At 38.0% G+C, this 27,585-nt stretch overlaps 1 protein-coding gene across 1 annotated transcript in view; it reads right to left on the bottom strand.

The window, feature by feature from the left end:
- Positions 1 to 2,560: 2,560 nt before the first annotated feature.
- The window catches only part of Rdl (Resistant to dieldrin), a 493,946-nt gene continuing 468,921 nt past the window's right edge, over positions 2,561 to 27,585 (bottom strand). Inside the window, exon 9 of the mRNA XM_067138847.2 lies at positions 2,561 to 2,842. Coding sequence (XP_066994948.1) covers positions 2,561 to 2,842 — 282 coding nt within the window. The remainder of the gene's footprint in view (positions 2,843 to 27,585) is intronic.

The following is a 27,585-nucleotide window of genomic DNA, read 5'->3' as shown; positions in this document are numbered from 1 at the left end:
CGGAGATAGGTCTGTGTTAGCCAATGTTTTCGGTCCAAAATGTCGTAAAATGGTTTTACCACAGGTTCATAATTAATAAAAATGATGAAATAATTTTGAATAATTTGGAACAAATGTTCCTAATATGGCAGCCTCCTGTATGTCCGTTCTCATGCATAGTAAAATAGTTTACTATTTTACATTATCGCATGCAATTTTACTAATACTAAACAAAATACTTGATAAACTGAATGGACAGAAATAATCCAGCCTTACATCGGCCTTAAGGAAACGTTTATTTATGTGAAGCATTCTTTTACGTGTTTATTAAAGGTCTGTGTATGACAGTTATTACTACTCCTGATCAGTCAATCCATTGTACAAGTTTTATGACACATAAAATGTTAGTGGATTAGGTCTCAGAAACCATATAACATAAATACTTTATAGTAGTACTAAACAACCTAACTATTAATCTTATGTAAACATTTACAAATGATGTTTAACCAATGAAACGTCAACTTTAGAAATAATGCATTAGTAATGGACAAGATATAACAATAAATAACAACAATATTAATCACACTATTAATAACGGTCATTCAAATGTACGATTGTAATGATGATGATGATGATGATGATGATGAAGCCAATGCTATGGTGTGATTTATGACTAGAAAAATATCACTTAGCATTAGGTAAGTACAAATCTTCTAGTAAACGATGAGGCTTTGTGATCTTAATCAAAATTTATCGATAATGACGTACATTTGCAGCGAATACAAAATTATAAGATCAATAAATATGATGAATTGAAATGTTTTTTAAAACTGTAAAATGCGCTAAACTACAAGAGTGAAAATGAGTTTGTGAAGTGTGTTACTACAGCACATGGATTTTGTATTGTATAATTTTGTTTGTTTAACATACTATTAGGAAAACATGTCAATATTACAATTTATTGCAGTTTGAAGGTAAGCAGTGTCGAGGGATGCATGAAGGTTACATTTGAACTTTAGAAAGCCCTGAACTATCTTCCAATATTACCTCCAACTTCAAATGAAGATCATTAGCATGCGTGTTTTCTTACCGGACATATTTTTACTTACTTATTCTCGAGGAACTCGTGAAGTATACTCCGGGAAGGAATCTAAAAAGAGACATGCAAAAAAGGTTGCAGCAAACTAGTTGATGATGAATAGGTAACTTACCGACTGATTGGAAAAGTCCATGGGAAGAGTCATTACATTATTTTTTTATAGCTTACGTTTTAATCTGATAGCCTGCTTCAGAAGACTCTGGAACTGCATCAGCATCTTCCAGAAACATGATATCAAGGCAGCAAACATGTTGTTCACTGACTCCATGTTCTCCTTTACCTCCTGAAAAAAGGATTCTTTTTTGGCAGCATGATTTCAGGCAAATGGTTCCTTTTCCTGGAGATTCAGTTACTTCATCAGCACAGCCTAAGAGATAATCATTAATAAACTGACGCATTATCTGAGAGTATTGAGGAATCGACACCAAACTGTTCAGCACTCTAGTGAGTTCATGGCAGTGCTGGTAATTTTGGATAACAATTTACTGAAGATATATCCTCTTCATGAATCGATTAGAAATAAACGAACGTTTAAACGAAGATTAAGATGTCCTTGAAAATACCGAAAGAAAGGACTGGAGATGTAATGGATTAAAACATACTGACAAGTCACACTTGGGACATTTATCACTAACACCTTCACATTATATCTATGGTAGATGATGTCTGATGAACCATGTGACTACAACTGACAACAAGGTAGTTAATAGTCGCGATCACTTCGAATGTTTCAGTACGACGTTTACATTCATGTCTGTATCTGAGACGGAACCATTTCTTACGGTGCTTTTCGGTGAACAGTATTTAACACGATGTTTATGACTGTAGTGAAGATGATGTGTAAATATCCCTCCATTCTTCGTGAGAAATATATATCCCTGGGTAGAAAATAAGTGATTTTGTTTGAGATAAAGCAAGGATTGCGACGTACATACTGTTCAAAGGAATATGAAATTTAGAAGTATTATATGATGGTTCCATTACGTTAATATATATTTTGTGTGTAGATATAAACCGGTGTTTTAGTGTAACGAGGACGAACGAATATAATTTACTAGAAGAATATAATACATATTCTTACGTAATCAAAAATAAACTCTTCCGCACGAATTGTTTGCCATCCCAAAGATCCCAATGTACTGATCACATACGCCTTAGTGCATCGACGCTAGCACCAAACATTCTAATAGAGCAAGTTGATTTGTGATTGTGTCCCACGAAGCACAGTGTTAAAAAAATAACCCAGAAAGATTTTTCCAGAGCGGAAGGTGAAGCACATATGCTGTGCTGATCACTGTTCTTTCAGTGCACATTCAACCTTTTAAAATTGTTTGAAACTCGGGAATAAACGATACTTCCCCGCGAATTAGTCATTTCTCAAGTGAATCTTTGTATAGGCGATAGGTAATCTGCGTGACATCTTACAACTACACTTGTATTACACCTGTGGAAACTTCTACGGATTCCTTAATTTGTAGTTGTCTACTTCTCTTCTTCTAATAAAACTAGATCATCGGCGACTACGTCACTGATATGTAGGTAGATGATCCAGTACATAAGGTTGAAACACACGAAGCAGACGGGGAACATGATGCGCGAATATTTGTCGATGTCGCTAGCAGTGATGCCAAACATTTTGTTGATGTCCTTGCCCGGGTGAATGAGATGCTGAGCAGCTTCCTCGTCAGGCCTTCCGTTCACCGTATTCTCCAGGGTACCGCCCTTCGAGTGGGCCTTCGGATCCTGAACCTTGAATCGCACCTCCTGGAACAAAGGCATGGGCCGACCACTTACAAGGACATGATGTACAGCACTGCCCAATTTTGCAAACTTCTTTCTACAAGGGGAGTCAGCTTACCTGTACAGTGACGTCACAAATAAATAAGATATGTTATAGCATGCACATTGTAGGCTAGTCTTAATAGCTTATAATGCGCTTAATTTACATGCATGGAGTCGTAAGTTATCAGTGCGCTACATGCAATAAAATGTTGGTCTCGACTGCGTTCGGTGCATTAGTGTAAAAGAAGGACGTCACTGTCAAGATGTACGGACCACCAGTGTAGGTAAGGCTTCGTAAATTATTAGCTATACGCTGATGATGGAGAAGACTCTCAAGAGGTTTTTAGGTGTGCCTCCTATCTTATTGGTATCGTTAGCGGGTACCATACGGCCTCTCCGTCTCGAGAAGAAAGCGTCATTAAACTGGATGAAACGTACCTCAGATCACAAATGAACTACTTTTTCACGCACTAGACCTGCCTCCCAGTAAAGTAGCAAATTACAAATAACTTTGATATTTGATGCAAATTTTAGGGCTGTAATTTCCTCCATTTTTTGTAGAATTTCTGACAGAGAAGTCTTCAAACTCTCGAAAGAATTCCATATCAGCTAAACCAAAAATAATCAGAAAAACAGGAAAGAACAGGAACAATGTCTAATATCTATTGAAAACATTTTACGTATCCTACTTGAAAGTTGTAGATACGAATCCACTCCATATGTATCTTTTCTCATTTGTCTGATTGTAGATAACATAAAAGAAAAATTACAACATCATTATTCCTTAGAGCTGGAAGAATTCTTTCTCTAGATTTTCGAACTTTCATTGACAACAGAAAGCAGAATTGGAAGGGTAGTTAGACAAGGATACTGTCTATCTCCCATACTATTTAACGTTTACCTGGAATATATTATTGGGAATGCCTGGACGGAAGGAGAGGAGTACGTATTGATGGGAGGAGACTAGAGTATATTCGACTTGCGGATGACATAGTGTTGCTAGCAGAGAATGAAAGCGAGTTCTAAATGGAATGTTAGAAAGCCTAAATGCATCCTGTGAGCAATATGGAATGAAAATTAATAAGAATAAGGCAAAGAGTTATAGTGATAAGTGTACAAGGGAACAAGGCAAATGTCAAGATAAACCAAAGGGGTATTGTACAACTGTCAGCTTTCAAGTATTTAGGAGGCATAATTACGGATGATGTGAGAAGCAACAGGGAGATAAGATCTCGCATTGTCATCGCTAAAAAAAGCCTTCAACAGAAAGAAGAGACTCTTACGTGGACGCTTGGACCTGAGGTTCAGGAAGAGGCTGGCGATATGCCAGTGTAACGCTATATGGAGCGGAGACCTGGGACGATAAGGAAGATAGATGAAAAGAGAACTAGAAGAATTTGAGATGTGGTTATGAAGAAGTATGGAAAGGATATCCTGGGTGAAAAGGGTACGGAACGACCATGTATAGGAGAGAGTTGGAGACAAGAGGAAGTCATAAAAAACCGTGCAAACTAGGAAGAGGAACTGGCTTGGGCACTGGCTACGAAAAGAGTATTTGCTGATGAACGCTCTAGAAGGGTCGGTAAATGGAAGAGGAAGACGAGGTCGAAGAAGGTACCTGATGATGGTCAGTGTCAAAATAGCAGGAAATTGTGAAGATACTAAGAGGATGGCTGTAGACAGGACTGCAAGGGGAGCGGCTGTGTGAAGACCTGGCTAAGGGCAGAACACGTTATATATAATTGCCAATAGGTCAAAATAGTGCAATGTTGTGAAAATGTAACCTTATTTATACCGGTCCTCTGAATGAAAATTGAAAACAAATCAAGCATACGGTGATTAGCAGTAGATACACTTGAGGGTATCATATTGTTAAGGTATTACCAGTAAGTTCTCTTTGGTCGCTTTCCTGGTATTCAGCCTTGGAAATTTCATTATCTGATGAGCAATATTGAATTATTGTAGTGACACTAGTGTAGTGTAGTCACAGTCGTGTAGTGTAGTGTAGTGTTGTGTTAAGCACTGGAAATAACTAAGTTGTGTGTGAATTTCTATATGATAATGCTGGATTTAGAATGTTAAACTAGTAGTGTTTCTTGTAATATTTTCTTCCCATGGAATTACTTGTTGTACTCTTCTTCTTGTTGTTGTAAGTCATAGTTTAACATTTTGAAATACTTAAGGTACCTTTGAATTATTTATTTTCTGTTCTTGTTCTCTTGCAGTTAAAAACTATGCAAATGAGAGGTCAGTAGGTCTATATCCTTATTTTTACATGTCGTAATTCGTTCAAGAATCGAGAATAGTTGTATAGGATCTTTTACACACTCATGTAGAATTCATATGGAGAGTGTACTGTCCAGCCAATCATCATTAAGCTTTTGCGCTCGAGTATCCGATATCCTGTTGGAACTCTTTTAAAAATGTTTGTTTGATAAAAATGCCACCTTAACGACAGAATTTAAGCTTTTAGAAACTGTTGGGTACTGCCAGGTTTAGAAGAGATTCTTCCTGCCAAGAGCCATACTCCATCTAGCGTCCCACACTCACAGAGGCCAGAACAAAGAAACCCACTTCTTATCCAAAATTTCCTGAATGAAATTAGGAGTTCATTGAGGTGATTGTCTTCAGATATACTGAGCACAGAGAGAGAGAGAGAGAGAGAGAGAGAGAGAGAGAGAGAGAGAGAGAGAGAGAGAGTAACTAAGACCATATTCTGCATATCCAGCATTTTATCTCAGTTTGAGATATGTATAAAATTCTCTCTATTCGTTCACGTCTATTCAGTCTTACGGCTGTTCTGTCCCGGCAATGAGTTTCCTCCGTGTGCTTGAGGTGTCCTTTTTTAACCTCTTCGTAGTTCTTCAGGTATGTGCCAGTGGAGAACGTTTGCATAAGTGTCTTCTTGGCCTTCTACGAGGACGTTCTCCAGGTATTTTGCCCTCTAGGAACAGGACATGTTGCAGTCTGTGTAACTATCCATGGCGGTCTTATCCTCTGGATCTGGTCGATCGGCTATCGTTCCTCACAAATTCGATCTAGCACATCTGTATTGGCCCTCTTCGAAACCAGCCTATTTTTTTTCCAAATGGCGCCTGTATCTCATCTCAAAGGCTTATAATTTCTTAATCTCGCTTTTGTTGAGAGTCCAGGTCTCACTACAGTAGATTGCAACTAGCCAGTCATACGTAGGTCTTTGCAAGCGTTTTTCTTAAGCTGACGGACATGGAGCACTGATATACCAGAGACTTTGTTTTCACGAAATCCCTGTTTATCCATAGCTATACGACTTCTGATTTCACTTTCACACTTAAGATCTTATATAAATACTTGTGCGAGGTAGCTGAATGTTTATATTTCATTTGCTGAATTTCTTCTCTATTTATGGTAATGTGACGTACCTGTGGGTTATCCTAAAGATTAGTTTCTAATATAGGGCCTCTCAGGGTGCATGTACCGGTGTATTGCGCGGCGCAAGGTGCATAAAACGACTTCGCTAGGTTGACCAGAGTGCAGACCCCCACGCCTCTCTCTCTCTCCCTACGCCTGTCTCTCTCGCTCCACCTGTTTCCCCCTTCGTCATTCGCTCTATAGTGCTCCACCATCCGGGCTGAGTCGCCCCGAGACAAAACACTGGTCCGAACCAAGTCGAATCGGCCCGATGCGCAGTGCAGAGAGCTTGTGCACCTCGTTTCGCACGCGTGAGATTTTGGGCGTTCTAATATATCCATGTTTTTCCATATAAATAAATGCCTTAACAGCCAAATTTATTCATCTGCCAAAGATTAACATAGTGACAACTGATGCTAAGCTTCTACGATTTCGAGCAATTGGAAATCACAGCTTAGAATAATGTTCCTTTTCAAGACTTCCATTGTGGATAATATACCCAGTAGTTACAGTTAATGTATTACTAAATGTTCTGTTGGTTCATAACAAATCCCCACATGCTGAAAATATAAACAACATGAGACAATGGTGTGAAATCGTGACCCTCTAAATGAAGAGACATACACTTAATGGAAAACGGAGGCCATCACCTTTCATGCTATGGTGAGTTTTGAAGTGTTATAAATGTGCAATTAATGTGCTAATTTGTAATCTGAGGTTATCTTACCAGAGTATAAAGACACGCTTCCCCACTGAGAAGCGTACAGTCGCCGCTAATGATGCCTGCTGGAGAGTGGAGGAATGAATGAAAAAACCTCCTTACACTTGCTACTTATATTAACGAGTCAACTCGAAGACATTACTTATCCAAGCAAACGATTATAGTGTAATTAAAGCTAAGAAATCGACCCGTGATACAAGCAGACATTGTCTTCGTTCACCACTGTATAGTTCGTCATGTAGCCTTACTTAAAGACTACCAGAGCAAAATAAAGCATTTAATACAAATATTTAGCAATGCAATGCATGAAGGACTATTGACTAAATGTGGGATATAATTTTCTATCTATGATGTAATCCTAGCCGTGCTTACTAACATAAGCCTTGTAGATACATTTAAAAAAAATATTCCTGCAAGTCTTAACTTACCATGCCTTAGATTTTATCCAGAAATTACCAACATTCTTCGGGTGATGTTAAACTAACGATTTTAGATCTTAGCTACCAAATAAAGTTGATATCTCAGTTAACAATATTTTGATGATGGTAGAACCGTAGGAATAGGAATGGAAGGAAAATTTACGACCTCCAACCGGTAAATATATTTTATGAATATGTAAGACATTTAATGTAGACTATCTTAGGACAAAACTATAGTAATAACAAGATATAAAATTAGAGTGGGTATAAATGGTGTAAATAAGTGACAACTTGTGACTAAAGTCCTATTGATCCTAGAGTCTGATCAACTATTCTGTTCTGCGAGGTTTTCCCTATAACAAAATATCTTCGATTCAAATTAAAAGTCTCAAGGTAGATGAAATTAAAATAGAACAATTAGGAAGCTGACGAGGCTCTCGCATTTTATCAATGTTCTAAATTTATAAAATGGTTTTGTATGAACACCAACCGGAAATTTTAAAGAAACCGGTAACCAAATGGTCATGCGGTAGGAAAACTGATACATTGGTCTCGAGTTGTTTTAGAGTGTAGATTTGTTGTTAAATCACAGAGTTAAAACCAATCCATTTCCTATGGACTAGAGGAGTGCTTTATTCGACAGGACCCTTTCGCTTTCAATGCGTTACTGATTTGTTTTTACTTCGAGTTTATCTCTCAGCAGAGGAAATTAATTGTAGAGTGTTGATGCTGTCGTTATGAATACTAGCCAGTTATTCGTGTCTCTCTCATATTAGGTTTTTCTTTTGTTAGTTGTTTAACGTCGTAAACAGTTTTTCGGCGACGTTGTATTGGGAAAGGGCTAGAAATAGGAAGGTAGCGGAAGTGGCCTTTATTAAGGTTTTGAAGCAGACGCGTGAGCCATCAGCTACACTTCTACATAGATAAAGAGGCGTTATATCAAAGTGACGAGTGATAATGTTCAGCTTTACAGTGCTATCAGGTGCTCAAGTTCTATCCTCGGAAACCAGAAGGCCAATCCGGGACGATATCCTGCCATTACTATTCATAAAATCAATCCAGGGCATTAATAATAATAATGCAGAATATCTTATAACGATGATAAACTTTAAGCATTTTGAGAAGATACGAGGGCGAACTTCGTTTTCAATATGCATTAGAAGACTGAACCATTTAAGGCACTTGTTATAATGTTCACAGACGTCTAAATGCGCGAGAATATTGCCGAAGCGTGAAATCACAAATACTTATTACTCTTCATTATTTTCAACGGATGGTTCAACCACGCTTTACATTACTCAGTGATTGCACCAGTCACTACTGCTATTCATCAGTTAACCTAAATAAAACTATCGGCCATTATAGAAAAATCTTTTTATTGTTTATTCACTACAGCTCCAAGAAAGTGCTCACATGGTACCCAACAGCCTTTTCCTTGCCAACCCTAACCTCACCTAACTAGAAATAGGCCTACTCTGTGCAAACGCGACAGAATGTGTTATGAATTGCTTAATTGTTCCTAAAAATAAGTTAAATCAATGTTTAACTAGGAAATTAGATCATTATCGCTCATTTATGAGAACTATTTGAAACAAAACTAACATAAACATATCTATATTAGCAGTTTACAGCACTTTTAACTACTGTACGCTAAATACTTCGCCGCACGATGCATGAAAATCGTACTTCGTTCTACGTTGCTGGACAAGGGTGTCTGTGATATGATTTCACCTACAGAATATTACTGAAGGAAAGTTTACTTCTGAAACATCCACTTTAGAATTCCTACGGCTCAAGCTAAAGAAAAAACAGTCTCTAATTGATATATTGCAAATATTGAGACTGAAAATTGATTTTCGATAGTTTTTTCTTTGTCCAGAATAGCTTAGCATTCATTTTTGAAATTTTATTTAATGAGAATTGTATTTATTTATTTTTGATCCCATTGTGTATACCAGGTGCACGTATCATCCCAATAAGCTAATATATTATGTTTCCCCTCTATCATCTCGTGTGGTTGATGAAGAATGCTTTCAAAATAGATCGTAGGGTCAATGGTCACTGTTTCATCTTTACTACAGCCTGTTGCATAATTATGACGTCAATTTCCTAGTAGCTTCCACTATATTCTAGATTATGGGTTACTTCATGTACTTCACGATTTTTTTTATATTGGAGGATGTACAATACTGAAGTTATGACTGTTATGACGTTTAACGCTAAGTTCCTTTCTCAACAAGCAACTTACAACCATATGTGGAATAGTTTCGTTCTCATGTTTCATGTTACTTAATGCATACTGACTTTGGTAGGTTCTTTTCACCTACAAAATCTCACTTAAAATGCCATTGTCAAGGGTGGATAAATGCAAGGAAGCTCTGGCTAGTGTGGTGAATACTCACATAATAGTGTGAGACATTTGGGTTCGAATCTTGCTGTCGATACCTTTATATGGTTTCCTATAGTTTCTTAAGCTTACCCTGAGTCGTAAGTCCACTTAAAACCAAAGGGACTACAGCAAAATGGATTATATCAGCCAGAATTTGCACAAACATAGTAAAACATGGAGCATATGACCGTGATATCCCAAGTTTCTAAATGAAATAACAGCTTCGACTGGGATAACTTAATGTATGAAAGTTTTAGCTAATGGGGCAGGAACCTATCAGAGTCGGATCGAGTGACTATAGCCCAATCTTGGAAAGGTTATAGAGACATGATTACTTTCTTAAGGCTACAATCGTTTCCTTTACAATTCTAGTCCAAATAACAACGTAAATACCAAGACATACACCACAGTAACACATGTTACCAGACAGAATTCATTCACGGTAAATCCTTACTCCCAAGATCAGATGATATAAAATGCACCATCTCAAATTTTTTAGGCTTTCCTTCGTACCAATTTTCGTATGAATTTTGATAGTTATGAGAGGATTTAATAGCAATTTCTCCTATGTGGATATTTTGGAATCAGTAGTGACGAATATGAATATAATCTTAGGTGAATAGTTTCTAAATTAATTTCTGGTTACCTAAATAGCAACTAAATTAATCTACGTGAATGCATGTTAGTGCAATGGATATGAACATGCACTGGATCACATTCAAGAAAATTCAACACAGGCAATAATATTATCAAGTGTACGAACAAACATTAGAACATTGGCAAATAGAGATATTTTCAAATCATACTGCTGCAAAGACGGTTTTATTTATTCAAAAACTGACTAACATAATTGGTTCCCGCGTTGCTATCAAAGAAGAAAGATTTAAAACAAAATTATGTTACTTCTCTTACCTTTAATTAGAGTGCATAATGTTTTTGTTATTTGTTTGAGAGTTGGGCTTCATCTCGGTGGTAGAACTTCAGTTTGCCGAGCAAAATAAACATGACTCTCATTTCAGTGTGTGGGAGTCATGAGGCAAGCTTTCAACTATCCAGTAATTACCTATAACACTTGCCATGTTACACAAAATGTGCTCATACTCAGCTGTCATGCAAATTATTTGGTATTTAAATAATATAATACTTATCGGATGTTGTAATGAGTGGTTTAAATCAGTTGAAGCATCTTAGAATCTCTGGGAAAACCTTAAATACACACAACGATTAGTACTCTGGGAGTTACCTTGTTAGGAAAAGACTGGTTATACATATGTTTTGAGGATTATAGTATCCTAAAATTATGCTTAGAACATGCATTTAAATATGATTATTATATTTCTAAGCATATCGGAGTAAATAGTGTCGGTAGTCGTGAACAATATATTTGTAACACTTATCATATCTTTTCTTTTTACAAGTTGCTTTATGTCGCACCGACACAGATAGGTCTTATAGCGACTATCATATCTCCTGATATATATTACCATTAGTAAGTGTCCCTGTAGTACAGGTATTTTATCTTTAGTTTAGTGCTTCTATTCAGAGAAGACATCTGTGGTAATAGGAGATTTCAATAGTCATAGCCACGTGTGGGGATACACACATGAAGATGAAAATGGTGAAGCTGTTCTTTCCTGGGCTGAAAGTAACCACCTCTCTCTCATCCATGACAGCAAACTACCTCCATCCTTCAATTGTGGAAGATGGCAACGAGGATTTAACCCAGACCTCCTTTTCGTAAGTGAGAGTATAGCACAACACTGTCAGAAATCTGTGTGCTCACCGATCCCCAAAACACAACATAGACCAATAATGTGTCAGCTACTTCCTGTAATTAGACCTCAAGAAACTCGCTTCAGGCGACGATACAACTTTAGAAAGGCTAATTGGTCTAAGTTTTCCGAAATGCTGGATGAGAAAGTTCGGACTATCCCAGCTGTACCTGAAGAATATGAACGTTTTGTTGATGTTGTGAATCTATGCTCTCGGACATGTATCCCAAGAGGCTGTAGGACTAACTATCTCCAAGGGGTAACTGCAGAGACAGCAGTATTACTAGATGAATATTACAAATCATACAACGAAAACCCATTTAGTGAGGAAACCTCCAACGTTGCAACACGTATCCTCTCTTCAATCTCTGAGGCAAAGAGAGACCAATGGGAGAAACTGATGGCAGAGTGTGATATGAGTAGGAGCAGCCAAGAGGCTTGGAGATTGCTACAGCGCCTAAATAATGACCGTTCTCGAACAAGTACACATGCAAATGTCAAAGCTGATGAAATTGCACACCAGCTCATTGAAAATGGTAAAACTACTAGAACCATCAAGACTAGTAAGAAGACATTTGAGAGAAAACCTGATCAAGAATCCAGCATTCTATATCAACCTTTCACTCAGGCTGAGCTTGATTATGCATTGAGCAAAACCAAGAATGGTAAAGTTGCTGGCCTTGACGATATAAGAGTTGAGCAAATTAAGAACTTTGGTCCAGCCACAAAGCACTGGCTAATCGAGCTGATGAACAACTGCATCCAATCATGCAAGATCCCGAAATTATGGAGGAAAGCCAGAGTTATAGCTATTCGCAAGCCAGGTAAGGACTCAAATGATCCAAAGAGTTATCGGCCTATCTCGCTCCTTTGTCATCTGTACAAGATCCTTGAAAGACTCATACTCCATAGGCTAACGGAGAAGTTAGAGGCAATCTTCATACCGCAGCAAGCTGGATTCAGAACTGGGAAGAGCTGTACATCTCAAGTGTTGAAGCTAACGCAGCATATCGAAGATGGTTTCGAAAGGAAACAGATCACTGGAGCTGTATTTGTCGACCTTACAGCTGCATATGATACCGTCAACCATAGACGACTCCTTATGAAACTATATAATGCAACTAATGACTACCAGCTTACCTGCTTCGTTAGGAATCTCCTTGAAAATAGAAGATTTTTTGTTGAATTTCAGGGGAAAAGAAGCAGGTGGAGATCACAGAGGAATGGATTACCTCAGGGAAGTGTACTCTCTCCATCATTGTTCAACATCTACACCAATGACCAGCCGCTACCCGAAGGAACACAGAGCTTTATCTATGCAGATGACTGTGCCATTACCACTCAAGACACCTGCTTTGACGCTATTGAGGAGAAATTATCTAATGCACTTTCAGTGCTGTCTACTTACTACAAGGAGAATCAGCTGAGACCGAACCCCAATAAAACCCAGACTTGTGCCTTCCACCTCAAAAATAAAATGGCAAACAGAACTCTCAAAATCACTTGGGAAGGAACCACATTAGAACATTGCAGCACACCAAAATATCTTGGAGTTACCCTTGATCGTGCTCTAACTTACCAGAAACATTGCTCGAACACCAAGCAAAAAGTGGCTGCCAGAAACAATATTATAAGGAAGATAACAGGTACTACCTGGGGGGCACATCCCAATACTGTGAGAACCTCTTCCATTGCTCTATGTTACTCTGCAGCGGAATATGCATCCCCAGTATGGTACAAGTCAAGTCATGCCAGGAAGGTAGATGTTGCTCTAAACGATACCTGTCGCATCATTACCGGCTGTCTAAAACCAACTCCGTTGAACAAATTGTATAGTCTTGCTGGTATTGCCCCTCCTGATATCCGTCGAGAGGTTGCAGCAAAAAACGAGAGGAAAAAGGCGGAAACTTCTGAAGCTCACCCTCTGTATGGATACAGGCCAGTTACTCCAAGACTCAAATCAAGAAAAAGTTTCCTCAGAACAACAGAGGCTCTTAATGGGACACCTCAGCAATCCCGAACTGCTATGTGGCGCGCAAGCTGCACTCGCTCCGAAGAATGGTTGACACCAAGTGAAGAATTACCACCTGGTCACATGGAGAAATGGAGTACCTGGAGATCACTGAACAGATTAAGGGCAGGCGTGACTAGATGTAAAAGCAACCTGCAGAAGTGGGGTTTCAACATCGAGTCATCATTGTGTGAGTGTGGTGCAATCCAGACGACGTCTCATTTGTTGCAGTGTAGTAAGTGCCCTAAAACATGCACACTACAAGATCTACTTCAGGCAACAGAAAATGCACTGGATGTCGCCAATTTCTGGTCAAAAGTAGTATAGACCTTTGTTTTTTGATAAGATTGACTTTGTATATAATGTATTTAATTCAGTAAGAGTATATATGTATATGTATTTATAGTATTAATGCTTCTGATACGAATAAATAAATAATACAGGTATTTTATAATTAATTTATTTCCACAGTAGGTTCCTTATTCTACATTTGCATACCTTTTCCATAAGTAATACACGTTAGCTCAAAATTAATTGCCATGCAAAATATTTCTATTTGCGGGAAATAATCATTGAATTTTTGTCATTTAGTATATGTTCCTTCGAATGTATTTTAAAGTTATAGGAATGGCATTGAAGTATTTATTTCATGCTGTATTAAGCACTGAAAAATTAAGCTTCAGATAGAGGAGAAACTAGACACGTACTGGCTCAGCAAAACGAAATGTTTGTGCCATACTACACACAATATATCGATCCTTGTTTGACTTAAACTTTCAGCCCATTTAAAATCCTTTAAATTAGCAGTTAATTTTAGCATGGAGGACAGGAGGACTTTACTACTTATAGGAAATGGCTAGAAATTTCGTAGAAAGCATATTATGTAATCTGATCCATTACCAGAGATTAGAACAGTGAAGAAGAATCTTGCCGAGACAGCACTATTGTAAAAAATTAATACAATAAATCTATTATGAATATGCTCAAGTAATATACTATGTTAGAAGGATTATAGTGTTGAAGTGGATACATTTTTCTCAATCAATTAACATGAGTTAATGATATGCGAAACGTTTTATGAAATATGTTTCTGTAACAGTAATGTGTCAGTTCAGGTATATGAGATATAGCCTACCACTGTTATAAACAAGGTACCACTTACATTCATTTAGGATATACTGGAATATTTGAAAAAATGTGAAATTACACTTATTATTAACAGCTGTCTTCATTTTTCTTGTGATAAGAAGGAAAGTATACTGTACTTTCCAGTGCCGACTCAGTTAAATGCAACTTAGAAGCTCTTCAATCTGTTGAACGCACAAGTTCGATATAAATATTACACTATAACATACGTGTAAAAACACATTATTAAGCAAGGAATAAAAACATACACTATTAAAAAAGAGTGACTTGCTTTGTTATTGAAATAACGTAATCATATTATATCAAATCATACTCAGATATTTAAAATATTTATGTTTATTTCTGTTTAATACTTAGGAACTTGAAAACTTGAAATCTGGAACTTACCTTAATGATACTCTCCTTTGTCTCTGTTACTGCATATTATACTGCGAGTTTTTTTTTTGGAAAACAGTTGGGTTCACGCCAAGGACAAGAGCAACGGTTTTCCAAAAACCTCGCAGTATATTCCGGAACTAAGACAAAGGAGAGCATCATTAAGACAAGTTCCAGATTTCAGGTTCATAAGTATTAAACTGAAATGCACATAAATATTCTAAATACTTGAGTTTGATTATGTTATTCTTTGTTTAATGGTGTGTTTCATTCCTTGTTCAATAATGTGTTTTTACAGGTATGTTATAATGTAATATTGGAAAGCTTTTAAGTTACCTTTAGCTTTCTTCATTTCAATATATTGAACGAATGCGATTTTACAACATTTAGATGTCGGAGAGTAAACTGAAATTCACGTAGAAAACTCTATAAAATGAAACACAGTTTGATCCTTAATAGCATTTATTGAAATAAATACGACAAACAAGTATATATTGAAATTCATACTAAATTTCGTCACGTTTTCCAGTTCTTTAGAATATTCATTTACTGAGCGCACTGCGCTCAAGCTGAATCCCACAAAATATATTGCAATATAAATATTAGGTTCATTTTTTCTTCAACACAACACTTGCTTTTATTTCCACATAAAGCACTGATATCTACAAGATATTTACTAAAAGCTATTTTCTGTGTATAACAATATTTGTTCCTTTGGTAAACATGTACTATATTTAGCTAGTCCTTTAGAATTGTCGTGTAGTCTTGTAATGCTGCAATTACTGGCATAACTATTGTAGACCGTGTTGGGTTAGCTCTTCTGAAGTATAAATGGGTGCATATTTTGAGAATATTAGTTGGAGTATTTACGAAAATGTAAATTAAAAGAAAAGATGAGAATGATGGTACAGACAGAAGTCAAAACTAAAGTCTTTGGATATATATCTACTGGGGTATACATCTACAACTGTAGAAATGACTGTGGTGGAGTGATTGAGCAATATGACTTTAGCAATAATCAATTTAGTTCCATCCAGTGTTGCCAGATCCGTTAAGCAAAATTTTCAATTCACGAATAATTTCCTCACTTCATGTATTGTAATTCCCTTATATTTAAAAATTATTTAATGTTATTCAATGCTAAAAAGGTATAATTTCATTAAATACCATTGATATCATTATATTCCATTAACGAAGTGGGTAACATACAAAATGGAATAGAGGCAAACAAAATGGGACGAATGTAAGAACTAAATGCAGTACTTCATTTTAAAATTACGTCCCATTCGAAGCGAAGTATACTAATATGGTATAACTGATTCATAAAGATACACGTATATTCTAGCTAAACTGATTTATTGTAAATTATAATGCTATCGAAATATTTGTAAGTTACCTACGTAATTGGCTTTCTTATACAAAAAATATACGCAGGAGTAGAAATTCATGAAGTTAAATACATCTAGTGTATTGTTCAAGAAGTGTATTTTTACATAACTTGTGTGCAAAACAAATAACATTATTTTCACACTCGCTTGTTTTCATCAAAGTATATTCGCAACATTAACTAATAAAGTGATGAATATTAGAAACATTGTTACTGTAATTATGTTAAAGTTGTAAAATTTATCTGATTGGCAATATTATTACAATTAAATACTTTTAATTTCATTGTACTATTTCGTCATGTATAACTAACATTTAGAATATAAGATAACGCCCTTTCTATTACTATTACTACTAAACGTTTTCATTCCTCCCCTGAAGGGGGAGGCGGGCCTCTTAGACGGTGATGCCGTCTCTCAGGCTGGGAGATTTGTTGCGGTGAAGGAGATGTGCGGAGAAGGTGAGGGGGTGGGCGGCCGTGGCCTATACCACGAACTGTTCCGGCATTTGCCTTAGTGCAGGAGAATGGAAAACCACGGAAAACCATTCTCAGGACAGCCGACGGGTGGGACCAGGCGTGTAGTTCGGCACTGTGCCTCAGACCCGTCTCCCGAATGCAGAGGCGTAGAGCCACGGTAGAGCCGTGGCCAACTTTCCTCTGCTCGGTTGGCCGGTCGGAGTACAGAGTTGTTGGACCACGGGCAAGCCGTGGCCTCTTAAGGGACGAAACCCAAGGGCCGAAACCCACTCTGCATCCACCGAAGGTCGTCCTTTCTAACCACTAGCGATCTTATGTTCTTCCGTTGAAGTACTTCGAAAGCGAGTGACTTGGAGCAGTTGCATTTATTGGGATCGAACTATGTAAGCAAGCTACTTCAGCTTGCAATTTTACATGGCAGTTGATATCGTGGACATTATCACGGGACGTGCAGTTTTACGTGGACTTCAAACTACAAGGATGTGACTTCTTATCTCAAAAAGTATACGTACATTGGCCAGGATTTATACCGTGGCCTCCTTTGAGAGACGTCAGCGACGATGCCACATAGTCACAACACCTCAAGGATCGAAGACCCATATTGGAAACATAAAAATATCTATCTTATTCTAACCAGAAGTAGATTTTTCTAACGCTAATTCAGAGTGTGTAAGAACTATACCGACAAAAAATCAGCGATGCACTTCATGTTATGTTAAGGACGATGGTGCAATCGGATTGGCGAAGCAAATTTTTCTTTTCGAGAAAATGATCTTACTTTGTTACTTTGCTCGAAGATGCAACGTTGCCACCTCAAGATTGTGTATTCTTCCACTCACAACATCGTAAATGGAATTTAATTCTGACCGAAGGAAACAATACACCCTATTGTTTAATTACAGTACATGTTCAATATGTCCCCCTCCTACTTCGATTTACAATCCACAACGGTGTATTTGTGACCTTTGGACTCTGTTCAGGATGTGTGGTGTGTCGCGGACGACCTGGAAAGCTACCTGTATTCTTGGTACAGTTCATCCTCTATTTCTACGTGGTTCGCATAGAAGTCAATTTGTGCAGAACGAACTGTACACTGCCTACTGTGGCTGGGAAGCGACTCTTAGGGATGGGCGCGATTGAAGCTTGGAATCGAGAGTGTCGACGCCATCGACTCCGATCACCGGACTCGGTTCGCATGAAGCTTCGCGACTCCAAGTTGGCCTGATGCGCATTGCGGGGCCGCACGGTCGCTTCGCACGAAGCCTCGCGACTCCAAGTTAACCTGATGCGCATTGTGGGGCGCACGTTCGCTTCGCATGAAGCCTCGCGACTCCAAGTTAACCTGATGCGCATTGCGGGGCCGCACGGTCGCTTCGCACGAAGCCTCGCGACTCCAAGTTAACCTGATGCGCATTGCGGGGCGCACGTTCGCTTCGCATGAAGCCTCGCGACTCCAAATTAACCTGATGCGCATTGAGGGAGCCGCACGGTCGCTTCGCATGAAGCCTCGCGACTCCAAGCTAACTTGACTCTCGTTGCGGGACCGCTAGCATGTCGAAGCACGGAAAATAACATGAAATATTTTACATGTTTCTGCTCATTTTCCTACTGGCATTTTTAAGAGTATTGTAGAATGAAGTCCAGTATCGTTAACGAAGACGACAAGCGTAATGGTGCACTTGAAATAAAATAAAACGTATCAAGCCGGAAAGTATCGGCATAGTAGACCACGGGCATTTCATTTCACGTCTTTATTTGTCGTGATCAGGAAATTGATAAACAAATATCGATGGTAAATCATTATGAATTACACATAAAAGATGAAAACAAATCTAATATGGTTAAAACCACTAACATATTTCGAACATAGATGAAACCATTAAAAATAAACACTGTGAATGAAGCCTTAATAAACAACGCCAATGTTGTCTCCCACACATGTTGGTGGCTATACAGTACGACAATGAACACTGAATAATATTCGTCCCACAAAAGACGAATGAACTATACCAATGACGGCCGTATATAATTCGCGCATATTTCATCATCATCACGAATACTGAGATACAGGTAAAATTCCTGGCCTGACCGGAATCGATCCCGGGGCCTCCATAGACTGCGGAGGTGGCTTATATGATGCACAATAATTGGTAAAATATTTGTTGTAAAATCATATTCTAAGCACTCACTTTTTTCTGTTTTATGTCACTGAAGTTAATATTAGCATTTATTTAAATGTATACTGTCGGATTATTATTACCACTGTTATTATCGTCACCATCATCATCATCATCATCATCATCATCATCATCGTCGCCAAAATAGACCTACAACATTAACAATAACAATGATAATAACCCAAAACAATATTTAATGTTTGCTGGCTATTAATCATCCTGTATTCGACGCCTTTAAGATGTGGTGTTGGAGAAGGATGCTCCGTGTACCTTGGACGGAAAGAAGAACTAATGCATCTATTATTGAAGAACTGAATATCTCCGAACGTCTCTCCTCTCGCGTCATAAGGAGAATCGTCCAATTCTTCGGACATACTGTAAGACGGGATAGTGAAAATCTGGAGAAGAGTATCATGGAAGGCAAAGTTGTCGACAGAAGATCACGAGGAAGGACATTGATCAGGTGGATTGATGAAGTTCTGCGTACCACCGGTCTGACTCTTCAGCAGGCTTTAAGAGAAGCTGAGCATTGTCAAAGTTGGCGCCGATTAATCAAGAATATTGTGTGAAGTCAAATGGGGTCACGACGCTCAGCAATGAGTTACACGACTCATGATGATGATTCATCGTATCACAAGTTACCAAGGGAGGAACGGGGATCTATAGTTCCAAGCAGTTCCGAAAACACTTGTTAGATGGCGTTAGTGCATCAGTGGAGTTGACACTGGAGTCGAGAGCGTCGGTTCCAGAGGCAACAGTCTCCACTCTTGCGACTCCGTTCGCAGCCCATTCCTAGCGACTGTGCGAAACGAACGAGAAACGTGTGCATTACCTCTGTCACCCACTTCCACTCCTTTCCCTTCCCTCCTCTGACACACAGCAACACGCGGCGGCTGGCTCTCTGGCATAGCTAGTACGGCAAGTTCGTCAATTTGAAAGTAACCTTATTTCCTCGAAAGAAAATTTTACTTATGATTGTACCATCGTTCTTAACATAACACGAAGAGCTTCCCCGATATTTTTGTCGGTGTAGCACTGATACAGCCTTTATTTAAACCAAATGAAATTGATATTCAAAAGAGAAAATTGCCTTGCTGTCTAGCAACACTGGATGCCTCCTAACTCTCAAACGGTCTCGTTGTCGTGAACAATGCAGTCTCAAGGCCAGACAAAATGTTCAGTTACTATAAACAGCACATGCATATTTATCTAATCTACTCAACACAAGCTTTGTATTCAACGAGAACTTGTCACTTGTCTCATACGATATGCACAGAGAACGACCTCAAGTTTGTCTTATTAAGGAGTGTATAAAAAGGTGTAAATGTATATAATTGCTTCAAAAACGGTATCCATTGTGGCCATTGACCCAAAGTTAACGTCGTTCTCAGAGCAGACTGAAGTTAACGTGGCATTTTCCTATAAAAGTTTCTTAAACGATATTTACCTGTGCAGTTAAGTAATTATAGAATCTTTATTGAACTAAAAAATGAAATATCCTATTTTTAAAGTCTTTCATTTGAATAAATTTACTCTCAAAAGGAAGATTATGAGTTAGGCAATATTATTTGTAAATAATGTATAAAATAGGACGAGACACCACCAAAGAAAAACTTTAATGACGTGTTTTTAAATTTAAATCAGCCTAATGTCTAATTGTAAAAATATTAAATACCAACATTTTGAATATAGGTATGCTATTGCAGATTCAAATATGGAGAGAAAATTGGGATATCAGTGTGATAAAAGAAATACGATAAGTGAAGGAAAATAAGGTAATTTCCATTAGTTTGGATCATGAATATCATGAATCTAAGCACAAGGGTATGACAGAACATTAACAGAAATACATAAATACGTATAATACATCAGAACGTGTGAGGGCAAACATTAAAAGGTCTGTGCCTTCAAAAAATTAAGATTTGCTTTGATCTCTTTATACAATGCTGGTGGAGCAATCACAGAAGCGTGAAGAGCATCCAAGCATGGATTTCAGACTGAAGCGCTTGTGAGAATTATTGTGTGCTGCTTCTTAGCCGTGAGGTGGGGCTCTCAAAATAAGGCTGTGCAGAACAAATAATAAGTTCCTGGGTTCTTTGCTTAGACTATGTCAGGAGAAGGAGTAGATTGTTGATAGAGTACTACCCACTCAAAATGGACAAGAGGTAACATTCTTATTTAGACTTTGGAGTTACAAAACAAACCCCATGGTGCTACAGCTTGGCCTACCAAAGCGAATGCTGCTCAGCCCGAAGGCCTCCAGTTTACGAGGTGAAGCGTGGTCAGTGCGATGAATCCTCTCTGCTGTTATCCTTGGTTTTCTAGACGGTGGTCTCCATCTCAGCGTCAGATACCTTCTCAATTGTGATCACGTAGGCTGAGTGGACATAGAACCAGCCTTCAAGTCCAAGAAAAAATCCCTGACCTGGCCGAAAATCGAACCCGGGGCCTCTGGATGTGAGGCAGACACTCTGCTCCTAGAGAGCCGGGCTAGCCTCTGGAGTTACAAGTAACACTATTTTCAACCTCCTTACCCATCATGTAAGACGTAACTCTGTACTTATCAGAGGCGTTTCCTCTTTGCATTCTATGCATGCAATAAATGTATAGACTATAATATGTGGTTATATGCCTAATATCAGGTGCTTCTGATTACGTAATTTCCTATTCTATAAATAGTTTTCCTTCGGAGCTAAAGTTTGTTATCCACCTACTATACAAGTTCAGCTAATATACTTGGTGTGACGTTACAGATTTTCGCCAAGGGTACTGCGCACTTTAAAGAAAACGCATATCGAGTAGGATAGAAAGAAGTAACACAGTACAAAGATTCAAATAGGAAATATTGCATCTCGCTTGTAATGAGCTCGAATGTGGCGTTTACCAGCTCTACAGGATTATCTGACAATCTATAACTGTTCTTGTGGTCACAATCATTTGTCTCAGTCAAGTAGAATACCTAGTTGCTATTCTTTGTAGGTAGTCAAGCTAAAGAATACAATTTGACCTTGACATTGTACAACCGTGTATTCAGAAAACAGCCCATCGTCTACTATTGTCCGCCATTTTGTCGGACATGTTTCCAAAGAGTAGATCATAGATAAAACCCAGTTTCAATATTCATATGGCAATTGTTGTAGTCATTTAAATGCATTAAAAACAGAAAATAGGAAGGTATGGTTTGAAAAAGTCCGCGTCTGTGGTGTAGTGGTTAGCGTGATTAGCTACCACCCCCGGAGGCCCGGGTTCGATTCCCGGCTCTGCCACGAAATTTGAAAAGTGGTACGAGGGCTGGAACGGGGTCCACTCAGCCTCGGGAGGTCAACTGAGTAGAGGTGGGTTCGATTCCCACCTCAGCCATCCTGGAAATGGTTTTCCGTGGTTTCCCACTTCTCCTCCAGGCGAATGCCGGGATGGTACCTAACTTAAGGCCACGGCCGCTTCCTTCCCTCTTCCTTGTCTATCCCTTCCACTCTTCCCATCCCTCCACAAGGCCCCTGTTCAGCATAGCAGGTGAGGCCGCCTGGGCGAGGTACTGGTCATACTCCCCAGTTGTATCCCCCGACCAAGAGTCTGAAGCTCCAGGACACTGCCCTTGAGGCGGTAGAGGTGGGATCCCTCGCTAAGTCCGAGGGAAAAACCGAACCTGGAGGGTAAACAGATGATGATGATGATGATGGTTTGAAAAAAATTAACACTGACTATAGCAACTAGTTTTATAAATATAATCGGTAATTAAAATAAACACACACACACAAAAAAAAAACATGGAGCAACAGCCTCGGAGCGTCTTGCCCTACCAAGTGACCGCTCTTCAGCCAGAAGGCCTGAATATGACGAGGTGTCATCTGGTTGGCACCACGAATCCTCTCGGCCGTTATTGTTGGTCATATAGACCGGTGCCGCTGTCTCACCGTCAGATAGTCCGACTGCATGGCTAAATGGTTAGCGTGCTGGCCTTTGGTCACAGGGGTCCCGGGTTCGATTCCCGGCAGGGTCGGGAATTTTAACCATCATTGGTTAATTTCGCTGGCACGGGGCTGGGTGTATGCGTCGTCTTCATCATCATTTCATCCTCATTACGACGCGCAGGTCGCCTACGGGAGTCAAATCGAAAGACCTGCACCTGGCGAGCCGCACTTGTCCTTGGACACTCCCGGCACTAAAAGCCGTACGCAATATCATTTTTTACCGTTAGATAGCTTCTCAATTGTAATCACGTAGGCTGAGTGGACCTCGAACCAGCTCTCAGATCCAGGTAAAAATCCCTGACCTGGCCGAGGAATCTAACCCGGAACCTGCGGGTAAGAGGTAGGCATGGTACCCCTACACCGTGGGGCCGGCAAAATAAACGCCAACATTCGTAAAAACAACAATCTATATATGTCGTAAAACGTGATAGGCTGCACATTGTTTTTAAGGAGTGAGTATAACATTGTGCTAATACATACAGATTTTTATTATCATTCTCCATTATATAAAGATCATAAATCCGTCAATGATGCCTTCTGGAGATATGTAAAGCAACCATATAGCTGGACGTGTGCCGCAGATGACACTGGCTGTGGTTTATATTAGCGGAGTGTACACCAAGTGTTCTCCTCAATAGTATTACTGTTGAGGCTTAGAATCGTACAAGCATATTATTTCCAATATTGATTGTTAGTACGTGCCTTTAATCAGAAGCTTTTTACTAGAATGTGTTTAATTGGTTTGGTTCCATGCCTTCATGCAGAACCCATGATACGCCACTGATAGTCATGAATATGAGAGCTAAGTATTTTTAATGCAACCAAGTGTCCATTGTTCGAATGTGCTAAAATAGGTATTTTGACAAGGTCAATGATTTGGTTCAACACTGCATTGTTCTTGAAAACAGATCATGATGGCGGACGTTTTGTAATGAAGAAACATGAAGTTCACACTTCCGTTTAGAGTTTTTCATGCTTTCCTTACTCATGTAACTCGTTGCAACTTTTGAAATATTTGTTTTCCATCTGGCTACAGCAGTCTCATTCTGACAAGCCTCAATCTGCCTGCATGACCGAAATCATCCTTCTCAACATCAACCCTGCCTGTCCCGTCCGATTAGTGGCCCCTCTTTGGAGCTCAGCAATAGATATTAAGAAATCAGGTAGAAGTGATTGTGAAAATTGCTACGTGTAACCGTGTGCAACCGCGTGCAGCTTGCCACTCGTGAAAGAAGTGCGTTTGTGAGGGAGGCTGCGTGGTCCAAAAATAATTTGGCTCTCCTTTGCTTAGTTTATGTTAGAGTTATAGAAATATGTTATCCACGTGCAAAGGTGTTTGGCCAATAGTATCCATATCACTTAAGACATTCATCAATCAGGCACCTGAACAAGAGAGCAAATTTGTAGTTGAACAGAAGACAAACAAAACAAACCCGTGGCGCTGTTCATTAAGGTACAGACGGCTGCTGCCCAGTCAGATGACCTACAAGTGTTGGAGTGCCACGTGATCACCACTATGACATCCTCAGTTGTATTACTCTGCATTCTTAACCAGTAAGAACGCATCATTGTTAGCACTATAAAATAATAAAGGCGATGATGATCTTGAAGATGGAAGATATAATTATTCGAATCAAGAAGGAGAAAATAAAGTCATTATGGAATTTATTATACTGCAGAGTAACTATATTCATGAATCCTTCTCCTGACAGCAGGATGAATAACGAGAAACGAGAATTAACAAATTAAGTAGAGTTGTAGGACTTGATTACCCTGCTATATTCCTATCGTGCACAATACAGGGTCATCTGGACAGGACAAATCTGTGCTCTAGGAAACGAATATAACCAAACTGCCATGAAACTACAATATCATACCTGTATTTAAAACATGGTGTATAAGTAATAATGATTTAAGATACATATTCTCAGTATTTTAAATCTGTAGAAATCATTGCGACTATTGAATAAAAATGTGCATCGCTTCTCAACGTACAAGAGTAACAAGCATGAGAAACTTAATGTGTTACCTCAGCGTGCTAAAGTTTATGAAAAGTCATAGAAACATATCGAGATGAAGTGTTCATTTTTGTTCCTAAAAATCTTTAAAATAATCTACATTAGGTTTTTTCTTGGTGTGAAATAACATGATGGATCTTCAGACTTATCAACAACGGGTGCATTTCACTGGAGGATAACTTAATCATACGGTAAATGCAAATATTTTTTTTATAGTTTAAGCCTTATTTTTGATCTAATTTGATATATAAAATGGAAGATTATTATTAATAAGGCTTTACATTTTAGAAATTGTGATGTATTATACAGTTTGTTCCACATTTCATTGGATATTAGCACACTGCCATTGGTTTGTGATGACCATGTGTTGTTGTACATGTTCCCCCGAAACAAGTGATGTTAACGTTTAGTTTGAACACCATATGTGCTGTATTTAGCTAATATTCGTATAAAATCTCATCATTTATATTAAAATTTAGTATTAATAATATGTTTGTATATATAAATAAATAATATTGTGTAGATAAGGACTAGAAATATATCCAATTGTGTTAAATCCACCACGCACGTTCGAACTTGCTGTTGTTCATGTTCTGCAATACGACACTGTAGCCACTAATTCGCTCACTTCTAACAACAGTATTGCCAATGAATAATTTATCAAAATTATGAGCTAGCAATTTAGAACCGCGTGAATTTTTCCTTTTCATACATTATTATACACATATGAGTATTAATTTGATTTGTGTATTTGTTTAATATAACATTGTGCTTAAAGCTTCTTAAACACGTGATTAACGGGTGAGTTATTTTTAACAGTATGTTTATTTGTTATTCAAGTTATAGATTTGAATCTAATCAAATATTAATATAACGTTTCATAGACTATATATTTTTGACAAATTAATAAATAATTTATTTAAACAAAATGAACTCTTTTAATAAACTATATATTATTTTAATTAATATATATATAATACGTTTCATTTACAATGAAATATGTATAGGTTTTTAACCTTCAAAACGATTCCACGACTAAAATTATGTAACAATTACTTCAACGTTGTATATATGGTATATTTTATTTAGTGCGGATTTGGCATTAACAATCTAGGCATGATAGACACTACAGTTTAGCGTGGATAACAAACCACGAAATATATGACTGAATTTATGATTAGTCAATTTCTTAATGATATTTTGGAATTTAATTCCCACAATTTGTTAGAAATTGACTCACCGCACCGATTTGAAATAATAATAATAATAATAATAATAATAATAATAATAATAATAATAATAATAATAATAATAATAATAATAATAATAATAATAATAATAATAATAATAATAATAATAATAATAATAATAATAATTGAAGAGACTAGCACATCAATGTGAAATAAAGTACTTAAGTAGGGTTTTAACCAACGTGAAATATTCATTACGATTTTGTATTCATATGTAGGTGAATGGACAAAATATATACAAAATATAGAGATCTCTCTGAAAAGGGAGTAAAATACATCTGTGATAGGTAGCTTCTTCTGATGAGTTATTGAAAAATAATATATTTTGTGCCAATGTACAATATTCATGAAGTCTATTGGCTTCAAATATTGCACGATTAATGTTGTGTTTGTTTTATTGAGTTAAAATATTATTTTAATGCAGTTCACTAACTTGATTTTGTGTGTCGGTTATGTATTTTATTATGAATCCTATACTTTTGGAAACCCTTTTCTTTAATGAAACGAGTTGTATTTAAGAATAAGCTATTGTGTTTTGAGAACTTAATGGTATATCTTTACCGTGTTGTTCAAATTCGCGTATTCTTTTGTGCAGTGGTAATATGAACTGTTAAGGGAGTACATTGTCCAGTATTTTTGTCAGACAGCACGTTGATGAGAAGTGAACACAAGGAGGCTGTAAATCAAGAAATATGTGCGCTCACTTCGACAGTCAGGTCACTTTACTCGTGGAAAGCCCGATAACGACGTGCTTTGCATTTCGAACTTCCCGATATTTTATATCTAGAACTTAACTTCTTAGTAATTCGAACAATAGTAGACTCTCCAACTGAGCTCGATTCTACCTCGATAAGTGAGCTCGCTCTAGCAAAGGGACATCCTGCTTGCTGCTGTTTACATTACATATAGTCGTTGTGCCTGGGAAAATCGCTATGTGAAGTATTTCAGCTTAGAACTTTGGCCGGCAAGGTTCAACATTAAAGAATTCTCGCTCTTGATGGTGTATGTGCTAGGGGAATCTTTCTCAAATCATTATCACATAGCGGATTTCGCAGGTGCAACGACAATATACTAGATACAACTTCGATTTGCTAAGATGTCCGTGTGACTGCGTGACTGCATTTCCCCGGAATTACATTAAGTGTTATCAATCCCTGAAACATAACCCAAGTGATTAAAGTAAATAATGACCAAGTATATATTAACGAACAAGATTAGATTT

Source organism: Anabrus simplex, chromosome 1, assembly GCF_040414725.1.
Source record: "Anabrus simplex isolate iqAnaSimp1 chromosome 1, ASM4041472v1, whole genome shotgun sequence".
In the NCBI taxonomy this organism is placed as follows: domain Eukaryota; kingdom Metazoa; phylum Arthropoda; class Insecta; order Orthoptera; family Tettigoniidae; genus Anabrus; species Anabrus simplex.
This window is presented reverse-complemented; position numbering and strand designations above follow the sequence as displayed.